General features: G+C 34.2%; 2 protein-coding genes across 2 annotated transcripts; both read right to left on the bottom strand.

Moving 5' to 3' along the window:
• Positions 1-1404: 1404 nt before the first annotated feature.
• On the bottom strand, positions 1405-5286 carry LOC131955932 (serine/threonine-protein phosphatase 6 regulatory ankyrin repeat subunit B-like). Its single transcript, XM_059320252.1, has one exon. It carries the CDS (start codon positions 5284-5286, stop codon positions 1405-1407), a length of 3882 nt encoding a protein of 1293 aa, XP_059176235.1.
• Positions 5287-13400: 8114 nt separating this feature from the next.
• On the bottom strand, positions 13401-17360 carry LOC131955931 (serine/threonine-protein phosphatase 6 regulatory ankyrin repeat subunit B-like). The gene is made up of 2 exons (XM_059320251.1): positions 17166-17360; positions 13401-16733 (listed from the first exon to the last, which is right to left on the bottom strand). The coding sequence occupies exons 1-2, from the start codon at positions 17358-17360 to the stop codon at positions 13539-13541; spliced, it is 3390 nt and encodes a 1129-aa protein (XP_059176234.1). The 3' UTR covers positions 13401-13538.
• Positions 17361-17709: the final 349 nt, after the last annotated feature.

Below are 17709 nucleotides of genomic sequence, written 5' to 3'. Positions count from 1 at the left end.
ATTTTGTGACGATGTGTGATGAGGGGGAGGATCAGATGTTGCGACGTCACATTTTTGCATTATAAAAAAGCAATGTTAGAAAACGAATTTTAGACGTTATTTCGCGGTTTAGATAACTGTTTTAATAAATCGTAATAGTTTAGACAAGATTTTGGAAAAATATCGATGTTTTAAAAAAAATCCAAAGCAATTTTGAGGGGGGTTGTAGGTTGAGGTGTGACGTCATTTTAGGGGGGGGTCTGGCTTTTTGTGACGACGTGTGAAGGAGGGGAGGGGAGGGGGGGAGGTAAAAATCGTCCAAAAAAGCGTGACGTCATTTATGGATGACCCCAAAGTTATAAAAAAATACAAAAGTCGATTTGGTTAAAATTGTCTTTTTGTAGCTAAACAAAATAAATATGAAATAATAGTACTAGTAAAAAGATATTACAAAATTAACTTCGCTAAACACCTGGCCAAAAAACCTGTCGAAAAGTTTAATTCTCATGTGTATTTAGTACACATATATCTTCTTAACACTCTTAATCAGTTTTAAAAAATCCAGCTGTACATTAATGATGATAAAACATTTTATCAATTATTTTCAACACAAGTTTACAGATTTTACAATCAAAACTATCTATATTTTTTAGATATTAAGTAAGAATGTCTGATTTTATCCTGAATTAAAATAATTTTCAAACTTTCTTTTTGCCATTACCATTTTTAAGCTTATATATTACAATACATATTGTAAATATCAAACAGAGGTTAAGTATTAGCTTGTTAACTAAAACCAGATGTAATCTCGAAAAATGAATGTTTCTTACATGTCCACATTTCACAGAATCAATTTAAGATAACCGTTTGCACAATGCATAATAAATAAAAACATCAATAAAAAAAGTATTGCTTCATTCTTAAATGCATGTTTGAATTTACAATCTTTGTTCTTGTTCGTGAACTATACTTTATCATTTTTATGGAAGGTCTACCCAAATGAGTAAGAAAGCATCTATTCTAAAATTTCTAATTTAAAAAAACTCACTCAAATTCTTTATTCCTTCAGTCTCATGTTTAAAGTCTACATGCGTAACTAAGATAAACACAAACAAGAATGTGCACAAATTCATGTATTAATCAATATTATTTACATCAATTCTAAATGAATTTGATTTAAACCCCGGACATAAAATTAATGTCTTTATTAGAATAATTAAATAAAAAAATCGGAAGAAAGTAAAGTAAAAGTTTCCCTTTCAAACCTCACGGTCTATGGAGCAAGTGAAGTAGAGTTCACTTGTTTCTGTGACCTCAGCATATGAGATAGTGCGGTCACTATGCCCAGCCGCCTTTACTTTCTCTATTATTAGGGCCTAATAGCTATCATTATAAAATTAATTTCAACAACCATTATTCAGTCATTCAAATAACCAGTCTATGTCCAAAAGGCCAGTAGTAGAGTAAAGGTCTAGGACAGGGTAAAGTCTCGTACTGTACTGGGTCAAAACAAAGAGGTATTTTAGACCAGTCTTCTACAGGTAATCTTGATATTGGTTCCTGAAACATCAACGTTCGCTGTAATCTTGGTGGGAGTTTGGTCTGTTTTAGTTTTTCTTCTCTCATAGGCCCAGTCCCAAGTAAGGTGGAGACTTCAATAAAAGCTAGTTTGACCAGTGGCCAGGGTTCTCTTTTGGCAAATGCTAGCTGAGCATATAGTGAGTCATTGGAGTTTAAGTTAACATCAGCATCGTCTTTAAAGTATTTGTCCTTACGCAAACTCGTCAAGTCAGATGTATAGATAAAGCCCGTGGCTAAAAAGAACCGAAGGAAATCAAAGTTTTTGTTCCGAGCAGCGCAGGTAAAATTTGATTCAGGGCATCGCGTGTAATTGCTCACTGAATGACACAGTGTAATACCGTTTATTAAGAGAAATTGAAAGATAATTTTTGAATCATCGTTCAGAACAGTGCGCACACATCTGCTATCTTGCAAAATAAATTCATTTAATAAATACCGGTGATTTTCATGCAGGATAGGATCAACACCAAGTTTCAAAAGCCTCAGAATGCATTCTTCCTGGTAGTCTTTTTTAACATTTAGTAAAGTATACACAATTAACGATCGATTTTCATTATCCAAAGTGTTTAAATTGGCACCAGCAGTAACCAGTACATTAATAGTTTCAAACAGACCATCCGCCTTTCTAATTACACGTTCATTTCTAATGTAATGACCTTGATTATTATTGAAATATTTGTTTATTCCAAGGTATGAGTCTTCTTTGTTTTTAACACCCATTACAGAATGCATGCAAGCGTTTCTTCCCTTACAATCTTGTATATTAACATTAGCTCCGTTATCCACTAAAGTTTTCACAATAAAGCTGTAGCCCACATTTACAGCGATCATTAAGGCCGTGATGCCTTCATCTGTAGTGATATCTGGATTCGCCCCTAGTTGTAGTAATGCATAAATAATTGAATAATTATACAATTTAGATCTGCAGTGCAAAGCCGTTTCCCCTGTTCTGTCTTTGATGTTTATTTCAGCTCCGCATTTAATAATACATTTAATATCTTCATAACTTTCCGCATAGAAAAGTGGCGTTTGTCCGGCATTGTTTTGTTCGTTAACATTCGCTCCGTTTTCTACTAAGAATGATGCGATGTGCAGATTACTACTTTTCACTGCAGCATGTAGTGCAGTTTCACCATTTTTGTCTCGTATGTTTATATCTGCGTTGTTTTTTATCAGACTTTGTACAATTATTGGAAACCCACGTTGAGATGCAATCATCAGAGGTGTTTTTCCCGTACTGGTAGCACAGTCTAGATTGCATTTGTTACTTATCAATAACGTTACCGTTTCGCCATGCCCTAATGAGCAAGCTATGTAAATTGCGCTTTCTTTGTTAGAATTAGTCATATTGATAAAAAATTGACAATTAGAATTTGTTTCAATTTTGTGCAAATATTTTCCATATGCATTAGCAATTAGGTTGACCTCATTTACAATTGTATTTTCTTGCCTGAATTCAACATTGTTTTGGTTACTATGTAATACGAGCTTTTCAACCAAAAGAGGAAATTCAATTCCATACTGTACACAATGGTGTAATGCTGTGTTTTTATTTTTGTCAACCAGAAACACGTTAGCTCCTGCTTTAAGTAAGACCTCGGCAGCCTCAACATTGCCGCTCACACAAGCTATCATTAGTGGCGTTTCACCATTTACATTCTGTTGATTTACTTCCGCCTTGTGTTGTAGCAGTAACTTTAAAATCTTTTTACTGCAATATCGAGCAGCTTCATGCAGACAAGTGTTGCCTTCAATGTCTGCTAAAGAAACGTTGGCACCGTGCTGGAGCATGGACTCAATTAGAGTTTTTGTTGTTATGAGTTCTTTATCGGGAACAAATACTTTCGGGGGCCTTGATGGTTGACCACGACGTGGACGTTTACGTTTGTATGAATTAAAAATCTGATCTATCTGGACAGTTCGGATACGTGGTTTGGACGCTATGTCCACATCCAAACGTTTTAGAACTATTATCAATGCAGGTATCTGATTATTATCTTTGACGTTGGTGTTAGCACCATTTTTCACTAAAAGTGTTGACATATTTACATCGTTATGTTCTAGAGCCTTCAATAGCTCAGAATGTCTGCCTTTATCTGCAAGAGCGCCATGTTTAAGCAGAATTCGAACAAGCTCAGTATTTTTGCAAAACACAGCAACATATAAAGGCGAGCATTGAGATTCACTCATCAAGTTTACATCCGCCCCGGACTCCATCAAATATTTTAATGGCTCTTGATGATTGTAAAGTAATGACAGGAAAAGTGGGGTGTTTCCAAACTTATCCACGGCGTTTATATTTGATACAGATTGGCATAAAGATTTTATGATGCCCAAATCACCAAAGATTGCTGCGATGTGTAAAGGAGTTCTATCATCCTCATCAACTGCGAGGGCATTTGCCCCTCCTTCTAACAGTATATTGACTAACTCAACTGATTTCTGTGCTGGGTGTCGAAGAAACGTTTGTGCTGCTATATGTAAAGGTGTGAGGTTATGACTAGAGGAATCCAACAAAGTCTTTTTCGCCTCTTTCCAGAGATCATAATTAATGCCATTTGCACTTCGATAAAACTGTGCAGTCTTTATGTTAACATCAGCACCAGCCTGAATCAGTTTTGACACAATATGTTTGTTAACGTTCATTAAAGCATAAATTAACGCTGTGGTTTGTTTGTGATCTGTAAAGTTCACATCTGCTTTGTGAACAATTAGGAGTTCTACGAGCTGCTCGTCTTGTTTTGTAACGGCCCGAATAAGGGGAGTAAACCCATGGTTATTAACTGTATTGACCTCTGCCCCATGTCGTAGTAAACATGTTGCCGTGTTTAAATCTGAGTTTTCAACACAAATTGCAAGCGGTGTTTGCCAACGTTTATCTAAACAGTTTATATCTGCTTTTGCCTCTATGAGAAGATTTATCATTTCTGTGTCTGATGCATTAGCTGCAACATGAAGTGGTGTTTGATGTTCTGAGTTTTTGACATCAACTTCAGCTCCAGCTGCCAGAAGTAACGAAATAATTTCAGACTTTCCACCGTAGGCAAAATGAAGAGCTGTATTTCCTTTTCCGTCTACTTCATGAATGTTAACTCCTTTTTGAAAGAGAAATTGTACAATATGCATTTTATTCGTTTGAACAGCTTTCATTAACATAGTTTGTCCCTCCCAATAGCGTTCATTAATATTAATGTTAGGTGAGTTCATTATTGCGTTAAATACATCATCTCTAGCAACGTCTTCAAATCTTAATGATGATATTTTATTTGTAATGCCACAGTTTATTAAATCGACAATTAAATCAAAGTGTTCATTTTTATAAGCTGTAGTTAATGCATGTTGATTAAAAGATACTTTCTCCCCTTCCACAACAGCATCCAAGAAGTTGTTATCCCTCGCCATCATTAAAGCCTCAAATCCTTGCTTACACGTAAAGGAAGCTCCAGCTCTAATAAGTTCCTTTACACACTCAACTCTTCGTCTTTCTACCGCTATGGTTAGTGCTGTGGTATCTCTAGAATAGTAACTTGTCACGTTTACATCAGCGCCTGCAGATATCAAAGTTTTTAAAGCCAGGATATTATTTTCAATAACAGACATCATCAGCGCTGAAACCCTGTCCATGTTTATACGGTTAATATCACTGCTCTGTAATCTCCCTTTATCTCCACTTTTAGCTTTGTTAAATACGTCCATAACAATGCGATAACTGTTTAGGTCATCCATTGTTTCTAACGAACGATCAAATCATTCAAATTAATAACTACAATGATAAAATGAGCTTGATCCGCTTTTTACTTTTTCGTATACAGAATATAGAGCAAGTATTGTAAGCGTGCTCAAAATTCACATAAAATTTTGACACTTTTCATCCTTTTACGCCTGAGTACTTCATCATATGCGGAGTATGGAGACTTATTTTAATCGGGCAAAAGCTATAAATGCAGATTTATCAAAATTTCGGCGTTTTATGCGTAGCCGATTCAGAAAAACTGGGCTTTGCAATTCCGTCCGTATGTCTGTTTGTGGGGATGTATGTCTATGAACACGATAACTTGAGTACCGTTACAGCTAAGTTGATGAAATTTGATATTATATCAAATTTGTAGTTCTGTATCTTTTTTTAGCGATTTCCGATAAACGGAATTGGGACTTGTTCTACTTTTTCAAAAAACTATTACTTGCGTAATATTTCAGATAGATAAACAAAATTTCACCTATAAGTAAAGTATTTAATTTTCTGCCCTCTGTCAAATTTTGAGTAATTTCCGTTGTCTGGAAGTAGTAATTTACGCTATTTCAGATTTCTCAAAAAACGAAAATGAATTTGTAAAGTACCGAAAGTTTAAATAATTAAACATGGACTAAAAGTTATGTTTATATCCCGCGTTGCCATCCCCCGTATTGGGATATTAGAATATTCGAGAAAGTTGAGGTGAGATCACTCCCGGTTTATTTCAATTGTCATAATTCGTTACAGCGCAATTTCGTCAATAATCTGCAAATGGAAAAAGTGTGTTTAATCAGTTGAAAATTTTATAAACTGCAAATTTCAGTTATATTATCTCACATTAATAGCAGGCGGTATTAAAATGTCTACGAAATGTATGCTCTAACAAGGAGTAATTTAAACTAAACATGATACACAGCTTTATAGGCATGTTTTAATATTTTTAATGCATTTTTTAAATTCATGTTTTAATAAAAGATAATTGCTCTCAGTAGAGCCTTTAAAATGAATATAAAAAAATCCTTACACCGAAAAAAGAAAAAAACACCTAAAACAATGAAAGAAAACCGAAAAATTTGAAAATGGAACATCGGGGCACTGTAAATAAATAAGAAGACTGGCATCTATTTTCCCGACGTATGTGAAAACAGCTGGTATAGAAATGGCCATACAATCTAGATACTATCAACAAAAGATAGAATAACTTTTTTCGGGTAACAACACAATTAAATATAATAAAACTCGGAATATAGACATAATTTTATAAACTTATTTTTAACTTGCTTTTCCTGACTCGCTCGTGTCTGTCTTCTCCCTGTCTAGATCGAAAAGGGCGAGCGAAATTTTGGTCACTTCTAGCCATTCAATTTTTCTAAAATTCGGTAAGTGGGTCATGACCCAATGACAATGCAATATGACATTAAATTTTACTTATTGGATGCCTAATTAATAATTGATGAATTAATTACAATTTTCTGAAATTAGTAGGTTGTCCTAAAAATGCATAAAAACGCTTTAGTAACAAGCTTTTATGCATAAATGCACTAAAAAGGAGAAAATAAATTATTTTCTTTAAAAAATAATAAATCACGACTATTTAAATAACTATAAGAAAAGCGTGCTTCTCTTTCAAAATATTAGTAAAGGTACCCAATAGATAATATAGTGACCCCCGCTTTTCTTTACAGATATTTAATTATTAGTCTTTTATCGTACGTTTAAAGAATATTATTATCTTCTAATTTTATTGCATTATTGCATAAAGGCTTGCTATTTAAACGTTTTTTATGTTATTGTTTTTCTTAATGAATTTTTCCCACGTTTTCTTTAACTTGCTTTCTCTGTTTGTCTTTCCAATCAAATCTTGCGATCGAAATTTCTGGCACTTCCCAGTTAGCTAGCGCGCTGAAATTTTCAGGGAAGCTTTCTTTTGGATGACCATTGAATATTCAATTGTTATTATTACTAAATTGATCAATGGAAACATTTTATTGAGCATTTTAGACCGCTATATAATCTATATATATAATCCTCCTCTGCTAGCCATTAGAAAAAAAAACCAGCGACGCGTACCTCGCGCGCAGTGAAGCGAACGATCACATGTCGCCACAGGCTTAGGGGCAGAGAATTTAGCTTGAACCGAGTTTAAACTTACAGAAGGTAGGCCAGTTTGGGGGAGACGATATGGTCGAGTGGTTGGGCACACGATTGCTATCCCACTCGACACGGGTTCAAATCTATGTGTTCTAGTCAGTAACGTATTCAAACAACGTGTTTTTTACGAGTTGTCTTTTTACGAGTTGTCTTTTTACGAGTTGTCTTTTTACGAGTTGTCTTCGTTTACCCAAAAAAAGTGAAAAGATAAAATCGATAGCAAGATTTTAATGCAAACAAACAGACAAAGACTAAAAAGTAGAAAATAATAATCATTAAAAAAGTTTTAAAAAACCCACGTTTTCTGATTGAACTAAAAAGTAGAAAATAAATGCTATAGGCCCTACATCACAATAATGCAAGCGATCACTCTACTATAAGCAAGCAAAAACGTGGGGCGCCGTGATTTTCTTACAGTTTCTAATACTGTTGACTCTCTACAAGCTCCCTAATAAAAGTCAATAGTATTATCTAATCAATAGTAATATAACTTTTACTTCGACGCCCCACGTTTTTGATCGCTTATAGTAGAGTGATCGCTTGCATTATTGTGATGTAGGGCCTATAGCATTTATTTTCTACTTTTTAGTTCAATCAGAAAACGTGGGTTTTTTAAAACTTTTTTAATGATTATTATTAAATCCTAAATTTTAAAAATTAGAATAGAATCTCGTAGAAAACAATTCCGCACCGAATGAACAGCAATCAAGGTGTATATAATAGTGCCCGTGGTCGTAAAAGTGCGTGAAATTACCAACAGTGCTAATCAAGCGAATGCTAATGCTAAATCTTGTTATCTACACTTAGTTTAGAAATTATGTGCGTAAAAATTAAATACTTTTGCATTTTCAATGGAGAAGCAGGGGTCGGCGTGGTCGAGTTGGTAAAGTTCACGGTCTCGAGTTCGAACCCTCGGGCAGATGAGTCTCATTGGGTGGGGACAGCCACTCTTCTAGGAGAGACAACTCCAAAATCAAACAACTGCTGTCTTGTAGTTTGTTCTTGGCTGGACAAAGGCTATGAAAGCAAATCCAAAAAGAAAAGAAGGCTGAAATCGGAGTCAATGACCCTAATGGAGCATAACCAGTTGACACGTAACTTTAAGTGTGTTAAAGGCGTTGTCGAGTCGGCAAAAAGCTCATGGTTGTTAACTCGAAAAAGTGTCGAGTTCAAACCCTCTGGCAGATAAGGCTCGATCCCAACACTAAAATTTAAGAACGAAGAAGAATGAAGAAGAAGATTAGAAAAGAAGGTATCTGGAAAGTTTGAATAAATGTACTTCGTTAGAAGTAGGTCAAAATTGAGCTACAGTATTTGCCACAAACGGACTCGTGAGCTAATTAAAAGCTTTTAAAAACTGAAGCCATTTTAGTTTGTTTTCCATTTTAAATAGCAATCTAGTTAAACCAGATGGAATTCAACCTAGCGGCACTTTAAACAGAACAATTAGAAATACGGCAACAAGAAAAAGATGCCCTTCAGATAGAAAATTTGGAACCAGAAAAGAAAGATGACATTCCATAATGCATTTATTGTAGATGAAACAAACTTCTAGCAAGGTCGTAACTAGTTATATACCTAAGAGACCGACGAAAAATTTACAGAATAACTTAGAGCCAGAACAGGCAGCATTATCGACTACATCTACAAAAAATATCTAAATATGCATAATGGCAATTCAACAAACAAGTATTACATTTTAAAAAAAACCAACGAAACCTGTCTTTCGTTATACAACTCAATGATAGCAACGTTAAATAAGTCTTCTTTAAGGTGCCAATAGAAAGAGACTAACATAAATTAATAGCAACAAAATAAATAAAATAAATATAACTAAATAAATTAAAAACAACAAACATTAATAACAAAAAAAATTGATAACAAAATTATTAAATCTAAAATTGATTAAAACTAGATTATTAATAAAACTACAATAAAATATATCGTTGAAAAAAAATCTAATAAAAAGAAATTCCATTTCTTCACAAATGACCACGTGTAACCTATATTGATTACTAGCAAACGATATCAGTTACAAGTGAATTATAGGCCTATTTTTTATAAGTGTTGTAGGCCTATTTAATTTTTAAAAATAAAATTGTTATTTGTCATAACGCAATTGGCTTTTCTACACGTTGAACGATATTAGTCACAAAGCAAAAAAAAATTAGCTAAAAATCCGACACATTTAATGTAACATAAGCTACCAATACCTATTAAAAATGTAAAAAAAAAAAAATTGCACCCCCCCCCCGCCTTTAACTTTTCATTTGCACCCCCCCCTCAAACTTTCGATTTCCACCCCCCCCCCCTCGAACTTTTCATTTGCACCCCACCCCTCAAACTTTAAATTTGGCGCCCCCCCCCCCTAAAGTCAGCGCCCGGGGACATATGTCCCCTCCGCCCCCCCCCCCCTCGCTACGCCTCTGAGAGAGAAAGAGAGACAGAGAGAGAGAGAGGTGCGCATATGGGCTTTTATATATTATGATTATATGGTCTAAACTGTCTCTAAACCAAACAAAAAGCCCAAAATAAACAGGGCAGAAGATTCATATTGGTCAAAAGATGCAAGAGGGATTGATTGGACACCTTGCGCAAACCTACAAAATCTATCACTAGTAAGGCATTTGATTTAAATCCCAAGGAATATTTAAAAAAAAATGGTAGATATTTATATCAAAACATCGACCATATGTAAAGCACAAGCAGCCAGAAGTCGTTGACACAAGAATCGCCGAATACAAAGGAAAGATGTCGTCGTGTTCTTAGACTGATTGACACTTTCCGTAAGATGAGGAAGATGGTATCGTAACTAAACTTAAAGTCGCATATACACTCTAAGCTAATGAGATAAGATTCATTTTATGAGAAAATATGCAGGTTTGCTTTAGTTTTTCTTAAACCCATAAGATAGGCCTATACACAGAAGATCAGCAAAATAAATGTTTAATAAAAAAAAATCCAATTCTATTCTAAGTTGAATAATTTAATTAATTAAGCAACACATAAACATATAATATATGCAAGAAAGAGTATAAAAAACTACGTAAAACCATACGTATTATTTTAACTTTATATGGCAAGTTTAATTTATAAAAATGGCGACCATTAGAAATCGTTATCTCGTTACATTTGATACACTACTAAGATACATTAAGGTTTAAGAAAACATAATCATACAACTTACAATTTCTCAAACACTTTCAGAACTTGATACTTTCATATTAAAATCACATGCAGCACCATATTCTAATAATTTTTTGCCATTTTCTTGAAAAAAAAATGTTTTTTTTTTTTTTTTACAATAGAGTTTTGAGTAAGCCATTATAAACTGAAAATAATTTCGGGAATTCCCGTTTCAGGTAAAATATGTATTCTAAAAATGAGATACGCTTTAGATCTACATTTTTAATCCAACTACAATTTATTTAAACAAATGTATGAGCTCATTGTGAAATAATTCACTAAAAATAGCTTAATAAATTCTATAATATTTTTCCTGGATAGCAATAGGCTGTAGGCTAGTTAACGTACCTTAGACCACAATTATGGTGACTAATACCTCTACCTAATACTTTCCAACAGGAGCCAATAATAGATAATAAAACTATAGATATTTTTTTAAAAGCATTATAGCATTTCTCCAATACCTTACCTGAACGGATATAGTTTCCCCAACTCTTTTATGTTTCTATTGCATATACATGCACATCTTGAAGAGAAAAGGAATTGAGGATTTTCTTTTACTTCTAAGCAGGAAGAAAATAAATAATATCGTAAAATCTCGTAGCAGGTAAAGAGCAATGTATTTAATTATACTATTATATTTTATCAACATGAAAATCATTAATTTTTAGTTTTTTTTTTTTAACTTTCAATCTTACCTTAATATTATTTTATTATATTATGTCGTTTTTTTAGTTACAAGGTAAAATATCAGTAAAGAAAGATAACTTTTTAAATCTATTGTCGAATTGCATTTCAAGTTAAGCCCCTTACTCCCCCACTTTCATTACCAAGGCAATACGTAGGGGATAACAAATAAATTTAAAAAATATATACTATTTATCGTTTTTTTTAAGGATAACTTTTTTACATGCACTGAAAAAAACAACACTTTTTCTCTTTAGTGAAAGCATTGGTCGGTAAATAGTGGATACATTTTTTGAGCAACCATTACTTTTACAAAATGAAATTTCTTTCATTGTTTTCACTATGATAGTTGTATGGATATTTAACTGATTGAAATATAAAAAAAAATGCTGGTAGTCAAATAAATACGAAGACATTAGATAATGGACGAATTTAACAACAGTTAGGGCTCTTGGCTAATTACGCTTCCTCAACAATGAGCTGCAAATATCGCACGATTATGTACCACTTCTCTAGCCCATAAGCACCCAACCTTGACTGTAATACATGAATATTTTAAAAAGATATAGGGTATTGCATTTCCTTTTTAAAAAAAACAAACAACGCAACAAAGTGTATAAAATGTGTTCAAGTCTATAGTGACGTTAACAAACAACCTAGTCAAATCATGTAGTAGAATCTATTCAAATGACTTGCTCACTCTAACGCAAAATATGACAATGCTAAGGGAACAAGTTTGGAGGTATGCAAAGACGGGATTTAATCGAATTGAGTTCTATAATGAGGAAAACTAACCATTTAGTATAATTTATTAATTGTATATGATATTCGAGAATATATTTTAAAAATTGTCTTAGAAAAAGATTGGTTTAGTAGAGTTTACTTAGAAAAGTTTATTAAATATTTAACCTAAAAATAAATATATATTGAAAGCCTATACTAACTTTGTAGAATAAATTATTGAATCCAAGGTGAAATGAATAAAGTTCGAGGCAATGAAAAGATAGTAAATAAAAATGGTTACAAATATCATTGTGTTGTATTAGGAGGTGTAGCAATATAAACAGTATAGTTTGTACTTGTTTAAGGAATTAAAAAAAAAACCAACAGTAACTATAGTTTATTCTCAAATTAATATTTGAAATATCACAACTCTTTTCTTGATTACGAGCTTTGTTTCTTAAAATGCTTTCTCGGTTGGCTTTAAGTGTATTACACCCAACAACTAAATTGTTTTAGCACTACGAGTGACAAAAACAAACACTTAATTGTGAAGTATAATTTTTAATTTCATAAAATGCCTCTACACAATAATACATAAAGATACAACTATAAAGTTCAGAAAAGCAGAATCTGGCGTTTTAATGCAATAATTAGCTCCATTGTTCCATTAGCAAAGGTCTGAGAATCATTGGTTCCAAAAACTCTCAGCCAGAAGACTCAAGTGACTGACGATACTTCAAGAGTTGTTTGAAAGTTAGAGGAAATTGGAATGACTAAGAAATAATCAATAAAAAATAAATAAAAACTCCTTAACAGCTATTAGGACCAACCCATCTCTAAGTTATAGTGTGACGGAGTGGTCTAGCGGTAGAGAGCTGGACTGCTAACCCTTAAATCTCGAGTTCAAATCCGGGTTCAATGCAGTAGGACGTCCCTGAGTCCACCCAACTCTGATGGGTACCTAACTCACATTAGGGAAAGTAAAGGCGGCTGGGCATAGCGCTGATCACACTATCTCTTCATATGCCGAGGTCACAGAAACATGTGAACTCTACTTCACTTGCCCCATAGACCGTCAGGTTTGAAAGGGAAACTTTACTATCTTTAAGTGATAAAGAGCAGAACAGACGAAACTTAAAACTATTACGTAATAAGGTGCTTTGGTATGCTGAAGACATTGCCAAAGAGAAAAAGAAATATGGTGCTTTATAAATAAGAAAACAAGATGTAAGGTTTTATGCAGGTACAATTTTTAATGATCTAAAAATATCAAAATTATAATAATAATAACAGTAACGATAACGCAAATTATAACAGAAGTGATAAAAAAACAGAATTAGCTTGGTTCAATTAAAACGTTTTCAAAATGTATTTATTAATGTATTCATAATTAAAACGATATATTTTGAAGAACAAAATACCGCTGAAATATTCCTAGTATCATGGTTAAAGTAAGTAATAAAAATTGTTGCAACATTCTGTAGAATATAATTTTCATTTATCTAACCAGCCTATGACCAACAGGCCAGTAGTAGAGTAAAGGTCTAGGACAGGGTAAAGTCTCGTACTGTACTGGGTCAAAACAAAGAGGTATTTTAGACCAGTCTTCTACAGGTAATCTTGATATTGGTTCTTGAAACATCAACGTTCGCTGTAATCTTGGTGGGAGTTTGGTCTGTTGTAGTTTTTCTTCTCTCATGGGCCCAGTCCCAAGTAAGGTGGAGACTTCAATAAAAGCTAGTTTGACCAGTGGCCAGGGTTCTCTTTTTGCCAAAGTTAACTCAGCATGTAGTGAGTCATTGGTGTCTAAGTTATCATCAGCATCGTCTTTAAAGTATTTGTCATTACGCAAACTCTTCAAGTCAGATTTATAGATATGTCCTGTGGCTAAAAAGAATCGAAGAAAATCAAAGTTTTTGTTCCGAGCAGCGTAGGTAAAATTTGATTCAGTAAATTGAGTGTAATTGCTCACTGAATGACACAGTGTGATTCCGTTTATTAGGAGAAATTGAAAAATAATTTTTGAATCATCGTTCAGAACAGTGCGCACACATTTTTCTTCAAAATACGGCCAGCCATCTGGCAAAATAAATTCATTTAATAAATACCGGTGATTTTTATGCAGGATAGGATTAACACCAAGTTTCAAAAACTTTTGAATGCATTCTTTCTGCGACTCCTTTTTTACATTTAATAAAGTATACACAATTAAAGATCGATTTTCATTATCCATAATGTTTAAATCTGCACCAGCAGTAACCAGGAAATTAATAATTTCAAAGAGACCATCTGCCACTGTAGATTCACTTGAAATTTCAATGTTGTAATCACCGTAACAATCATTATAAGTATCTCCATATTCTGCAACATATGAGTCTTTTTTGTTTTTAACACCTATCACAGCGTACATGCAAGCGTTTCTCCCCTCACTATCTCGTACATGAACATTAGCTCCCTTTCCTATTAAACTTTCCAAGACAGAAATGTAGCCTACACTGGCAGCGATCATTAGAGCCGTGATGCCTTCATCTGTAGTGATATCTGGATTTGCTCCTAATTCTAATAATGCATCAACAGCTGAAGGATTATAAGATTTAGATTTGAAGTGTAAAGCCGTTTCCCCACTTTTGTCTATCCGGTTTATTTCAGCTCCCTTTTCAGTCAAATATTTAATAATTTTCAAAGTTCCCGCATAGAAAAGTGGCGTTTGTCCGGCATTATTTGGTTCGTTGACATTAGCTCCGTTCTCTACTAAGAATGACACAATTTCCAAATTACCACATTTCACTGCAGCATGTAGTGCAGATTCACCTTCATTGTCTTGTATATTAACGCTGGCTTTGTTTTCAATGAGGCATTTTACAACATTTAGTAACTGATGTTTTGATGCAATGATTAGAGGTGTTTGCCCTGAGCTAGTAGTACAGTCTAGATTGCACTTTTGACTTATCAAAAACTTGACAACGTTGAGACGCCCTAATGTGCAAAATTTGTGAATAGCGCTTTCTTTGTTATCATTTGTCATCTTGACAAAAATTTCACTTGTAGAATTTGTTTCAGTGGTTTGTAATGTGTCAAACAAATTGTTTTCCTGTGCATTAACAGTTCGGTTGACATTACTTACCAAGGTATTTTCTTGCCTGAACTCATTATTATGTTGGTTACTATGTAAGACGAGCTTTTCAACTAAGGGAAACAAATCAATTCCATACTGTACACAATGGTGTAATGCTGTGTTTTTATTTTTGTCAACCAGAAACACGTTAGCTCCTGCCTTAAGTAAAATCTCGGCAGCCTCAACATTGCCGCTTACACAAGCTATCATTAGTGGCGTTTCACCATTTACATTCTGTTGATTTACTTCCGCCTTGTAATGTAACAGTAACTCCAATATCTCTTTGCTGCAATATCGAGCAGCTTCATGTAGACAAGTGTTGCCTTCAACGTCTGCTAAAGAAACGTTGGCACCGTGCTGAAGCATGGACTCAATTAGAGCTTTTGTTTTTATACTTTGTTTATTGGAAACAAACACTTTTGTGGGCACCGATGGTTCATCAGGATCTGGACCATACACACGTTTACGTCCGAGTGTAAACAAATATTGCTCACTTCTCTGAAAGCCTATGTATCGTGATCGTAACGTTTTGCTAAATTTTACAAGTTTTAAAACTTTTATCAATGCAGGTGTCTGAGTATCGTCTTTAACGTTAACATTAGCGCCATTTTTCACTAAAAGTATTGACACAATTACATCATTATATTCTAGAGCCTTCAATAGCTCAGATTTTCTGCCTTTATCTGGAAGAACGCGATGTTTAATCAGCATTCGAACAAGCTCAGTATTTTTGTAAAACACAGCAACATATAAAGGCGAGCGTTGAGATTCACTCATCAAGTTTACATCCGCCCCGGACTTTATCAAATATTTTGCTAACTCTCTATGATTATAAAGTAACGAAAAGAAAAGTGGGGTGTTTCCGAATTTATCCACGGCGTTTATGTTTGATCCAGCCTTGATTAAAGATTTTACGATGTCCAAATCACCAAAGATTGATGCGATGTGTAGAGGAGTCCTATCATCCTCATCAACTGCATGTACATTTGCCCCTCCTTTCAACAGTACATTGACTACCTCAACTGATTTCTTTTCTTCATATCGAGGAAAAGTTTGAGCTACTATGTGTAAAGGTGTGAGGTTATGCTCAGAAGTATCCAGCAAAGTGTTTTTCACCTCTTCCAAAAGATCATATTGAATGCGATATCTCTCTCGATAACACCGTGCAGTCTTCATGTTAACATCAGCACCAGCCTGAACCAGTTTTGATACTATATTTTTGTTAACGTTCAACACAGCATAAATTAACGCTGTGGTTTGTTTATAATTCACGTCTGCTTTGTGAAGAATTAGGATATCTACGAACTTCTCGTGTTGTTTTGTAACGGCCCAGATAAGGGGAGTAGCCCCGTGGTTATTACCTTTATTGACCTCTGCCCCATGTCGAAGTAAACATTTTGCTGTTTTCATATCTGAGTTTTCAACACAAATTGCAAGCGGTGTTTGGCCACGTTTATCTACACAATTTATATCCGCTTTTGCCTCTACGAGAAGATTTATCATTTCTGTGTCTGATTTATTAGCTGCAACATGAAGTGGTGTTTGACGTTCTGAGTTTTTGACATCAACTAGCTCCAGCTGCCAGAAATAACGAAATAATTTCAGACTTTCCACCGTAGGCCAAATGAAGAGCTGTATTTCCTCTCCAGTCTACTTCATGAATGTTAACTCCTTTTTGAAGAAGAAATTGTACAATATGCATTTTATTAGTTTGAACAGCTTTCATTAACATAGTTTGTCCCTCCCAATAACGTTCATTAATATTAATGTTAGGTGAGTTCATCATTGCGTTGAATATCTCTGCCCTGGCAAAGTCTTCAAATTTTAATGATGATATTTTTTTTGTAATGCCACAGTTAATCAAATCGACAAGCAAATCAAAGCATTCATGATTATAAGCTGTATCGAATGCGTTTTTATGATAAAAAAAGCTCCTGCCCTGATCAGTTCCTTTACACATTCGACTCTCCCCCTTTCCACTGCTATGGTCAGAGCTGTGGTATATCTGACCTTAGTTTTGGTTAAATTAACATCAGCGCCTGCAGATATCAAAGTTTTTAAAGCCAGAATGTCATTTTCCATAACAGACATCATCAGTGCTGAAACGCCATGCATGTTTTGGAGGTTAATATCACTGTTCTCTAATCTCAATATCTCTCCACTTTTAGCTTTGTTAAATACATCTTTAACGATTCGACCAGTCATTTTGTAAACGGATGATCAAATCATTCAAATTAACATCAACTACAATCAAATGTGCTTCCTCGGATATTTTTCTATTTCTATAATAATAAATCTGCAAATGGAAAGAGTGAGTGTTAAAAGTTAAATCATCATCGGAAAAAAATGAGGACTTAACATTTTATTAACTTTTGTTTCGGTTACATTAAATCCTATTAGTAGGAGGGACGGCGTCTAGAGTTCGAATCCGGGTTCAAGTCAGAAGAATGTCCCTGAGTCCACCCAGCTCTGCTGGATACCTAACTCACGTTAGGGAAACAAAGGCAGCGTGGCATAGTGCTGAACACCTCTCCCTTTTAACAAGGCATGTCTT

Source organism: Physella acuta, unplaced genomic scaffold (assembly GCF_028476545.2).
Source record: "Physella acuta isolate Inbredline_101_S28 unplaced genomic scaffold, ASM2847654v3 ptg001116l, whole genome shotgun sequence".
Classification (NCBI taxonomy): Eukaryota; Metazoa; Mollusca; class Gastropoda; family Physidae; genus Physella; species Physella acuta.
The sequence above is the reverse complement of the archived record's forward strand: the minus strand, read 5'-3'. Positions and strand labels throughout refer to the sequence as shown.